Raw genomic sequence first — 4,290 nt, forward strand, 5'->3', positions numbered from 1 at the left:
ATTTTCAATAATAATGGACGCGGTTGCTAAGTACCAGATATAATAACAAACTAGAAGAAAATATCTTTCAACCAGCAACAAGAATATTACTAGTACTACTGGTAAACCTAGGAGAAACTCACAACTACCTGTTAATCCACCACCTTAATCATCGACCTCCACACCTTCCTATCGCTAGTCGCGTCCTTGGTTAGGTGATGCACCGACATGTCCTACCTAATCACCTCTCCCCAATAATTCTTTGTCCTATCCCTGCCCTCCCTCAAGCCCGCCATGGTCAACCTCTCACACCTCCTGAGCAGGGCATATATGTCTCTCTGTCACGACCCCAAACCAGACCCGATCGTGATGGTGCCTCTCGTGAAGACAAGGTCAGTCGACACAATCCCAATATTCATTTCAAAAATTTTAATAAGTCAATTTAAGTCATTTATAAGAATAAATCCCCAACAAGTATAAATTTAGCGAAATAGAACAAGTGCGGAAATAGATACAGCCCGACATCAGGGCGTCACAAGTCACGAGCATCTACTAAGGTCTAAAATATAACGGAAATTCTGAAAATGTACTAAATACAGTCTAATGACATCAAGAGGGAGAAAAGCAGTGTTGCGGACATCAGCGGCTACCTCGCTAAACTCCAATGACTCTGTCTCTGATCAACCAATACTCGCTATTGGGTGTAGAAATACCTGAATCTGCACACAAGACTGAGCGATAAAAAATCCCGTAAAGCACATCAACATGTTGTATAGAAGCAGTATAAAACAAGTAAGAAAGCAATGAATCTGTGAAATCTCTTAAAATATCTTAGCTCAGTTTAAACTTCTTTAAAATACTATTTTACAGTTAAACAAGTAAATGAAAAGCAACTAGAACAGATAAGCACAGAAAAAACTGCCCCTTAGGCACAAATACCAACAGAAACAGCCCCTCGGGCAACAACATAGAACAATACCATGCCCCTCGGGCTATATCTCACATCACAATGGGTACCCGCGCTCACTAGGGGTGTGCAGACTCCTGGAGGGGTCCCTTACAGCCCAAGCGCAATATCAAGCCATCTCGTGGCATCATCAATAGGCTCTCGGCCTCATATCAACAAGTCACCTCATGACGTACAAATCTCAGGCCATCGGCTTCATAATCATAATCAGTGTTTCATCACAACATAGGCCATTAGCCTTACTCAGTCAGAATCTCACAGCCACTCGGGCAATAGTAAAACATGGTGCTCAGCCCAAAATATCATTTAAGTGTTAAAGTAGAGTAAACATTGTTGAGTTATGAAAACAGTAGAATATAGCATGACTGAGTTCCACCATAAAGTCAAAACCATGAGGAAATATAAATAAAAATCACCTAAGGGTTCAAATAGTTGGCACAAGGCCCAAGTACGACATTCAGCCCAAAACATGATGATATCAAATAGTTTTTAGTCAAATACGTGGTAAAATAGTCATTCGCGACGGACTAAGTAACAATCCCCAACAATACACGACCCCACGCTCGTCATCTAGCGTGTGCGTCACCTCAATATAGCACAACGATGTGCAAATCCAGGGTTTCATACCCTCAGGATAACATTTGCAATCATTACTCACCTCGATACGGTCCAAACTCTAGTACGCGATGCCTTTGCCCTCACGAATCGACCTCCGGATGCTCCAAATCTACTCACAATCAGTACATAACCATTAAAATATGCTACGGGAACAAAGCCCACTCGAAAATATTCAATTTATATCAAAAATTTCAAAATTGCTCAAACCCGGGCCCCAAGCCCACATCTCAGAATCCAATAAAAATTACATCAATAGAATCCTTATGCTCTCATGAGTTTATACATACCAAGAACATAAAAATGGGACCTCAATTGCCCATTCAAATCCCCAAAAGAATTCTCAAACTTTTCTTCCATTTTTCCCAATTTTCACTCTAATTTCTCAAATTAAATGATAAAATTCAAGACTAAATCATGGAATTAAACCAAATATGAGTGAAGAATACTTACTCCCATAGCTCCACTGAAGATCCCCTCAAATTTCACCTTCTCCCGAGCTCTCCAATGACTTTTATTAAATTGGACATAAACCCTCGTTTTCAAAATATAATCTGACTGCCCAGGTATTGCTTCATCGCGAATGCGGCATATCCCTCACGTTGGCGAAGCACACCGCTTCACAGGCTGAAATTCCTTCTACGCTAATGCGAGACCTCTCTCGCGAACGCAATGTACAAAACACTCTACACTTCGCGATCACGACCGCTACTACGCGAACGCGTAGAACAAATGCACTGGGGACCCAGCTACTCCTCTTCCTCTATGCGAACACGACCTAAGCATCGTGAACGCGATGACCATAGACTTCTCACCGTCGCTATCTAGGGACCATCTTCGCGAACGCGAAGGCCAACTCCACAGCCTTACACCTTAACCCTTCGCGAACACGGGACATGCATTGCGAACGTGAAGGTCAAAAACCTACAACACTAACAACTTAAATTCTGCAATTTTTCACAACGTGAAATGATCCGATTGACCACCCGAAACTCACCCGAGTCCCTCGAGACCTCAACCAAACATGCCAACATATCTCATAACATCATTCAAACTTGTTCTAACCTTCAGAACACTCAAAATAATATCAAAATACCAAATTGCATCGGATTCAAGCCTAAGAATTCCAAGAATCTTCTAAATTACGCTTTTGATCAAAAATCCAACCAAACCACGTCCGAATGACGTGAAATTTTACACACACATCCCAAATGACACAACGGAACTACTGCAACTCCTGAAATTCCATTCCGACCTCTATATTAAAATCTCACCTATCAATCGGAAAACGCCAAAATCTCAATTTTGTTAATTCAAACCTAAACCTTTCACGGACCTCCGAAATGCATTCCGATCATGCTTCTAAGTCCCAAATCACCTAATGGAGCTAACAAAATCATAAAAATTCTGATCTTACATCATATACCAACAAGTCAAATCTTGGTCAAACCTTTCAAATTTCAAGCTTCATACTGAGAACTGTTCTTCCAAATTCACTCCGATTACCCTAAAAATCCAAACCGACAATTAACATAAGTCATAATATATCACACGGGGCTAGTCATGCTCGAGAAATAGCGAGCAAAGTGCAAAAGCTCAAAACGACCGGTCGGGTCGTTACACTCTCATCCTCACATGCCCACACCATCGCAACGTTGATTCCCACAACTTGTAATCCACAGATGCAACTCCCACCTTGTCCCTAATAATTTCATTCCTAATCTTGTCTTTCATGGTATGTCTACACATTCATCTCAACATCCTCATTTCAGTTATGCTCATCTTTTGGACATGGAATTTCTTAACGAGCCAACATTCAGCTCCATACAACATAACAGGTCTAACCACCACCATGTAAAATTTGCCCTTAAGTCTGAGCGGTACATTCTTATCGCATAAAACCCCCGAAGCTAGCCTCCATCTCATCCAATCCGCTCTAATGTGTTGAGTAACATCCTCGTCAATCTCCCTGTTGCCTTGAATTATAGACTCAAGATACTTGAAACTATATCTTTTGGGAATGACTTGAGTTTCAATACTTGCTTCCACTTCTTCTTCATATCTCTCATCACTGAACTTGCACTCCAAGTATTCAGTTTCCGACCTACTCAACTTGAAATTTTTGGACTCCAACGCCTGTCTCCAAACTTCCAACATAATGCTAACATCCCAGCGCATCTCGTCAATCAGTACTATGTCATTAGTAAATAACATACACCATGACACCTTCCTTTGCATGTGTCGTGTCAACACATCCAACGCTGCAACAAACAAAAACGAGCTAAGGGTTGATCCCTAATGCAACCCTATCTCCATAGGGAAATGTTGCGAGTCTCCTCCCGCCATCCTCACCCGAGTCTTAGCACCTTCGTACATGTCCTTAATCACCCTATTGTACGCTATCAGTACGGGACTCCGCTAATTAACCTCCAAACATCTCTATAGCACTTCCATCAGGACTTTGTCATAAGTCTTCTCAAGGTTAATGAATACCATATGCAAGTCCTTTTAGTTTTGCACTCCCTTTAAAAATAATTAGTATCCGTACCCGTGCATTGCGCGGAAAATATCAAATATAAATTTTTATAAGAAAATATTACATGAAAAATATGGAACACAAAGAAGCATGCAAATGATATTATTTTTTAAACATGTAATGCACTAAATATTCCTAAATTGAAGTCATGCAAAAACACAGTTATCCATTTTAATAAACAGCTATCAAGGAA

The 4,290-nt window shown here is 40.8% G+C and overlaps 1 protein-coding gene across 1 annotated transcript; it reads right to left on the bottom strand.

The window, feature by feature from the left end:
• Positions 1-3,310: 3,310 nt before the first annotated feature.
• LOC107822496 (uncharacterized) lies at positions 3,311-3,739 on the bottom strand. Its single transcript, XM_016649048.1, has one exon. It carries the CDS (start codon positions 3,737-3,739, stop codon positions 3,311-3,313), a length of 429 nt encoding a protein of 142 aa, XP_016504534.1.
• Between the last annotated feature and the right edge of the window lie 551 nt (positions 3,740-4,290).

Source organism: Nicotiana tabacum, chromosome 16 (genome assembly GCF_000715075.1).
Source record: "Nicotiana tabacum cultivar K326 chromosome 16, ASM71507v2, whole genome shotgun sequence".
In the NCBI taxonomy this organism is placed as follows: Eukaryota; Viridiplantae; Streptophyta; class Magnoliopsida; order Solanales; family Solanaceae; genus Nicotiana; species Nicotiana tabacum.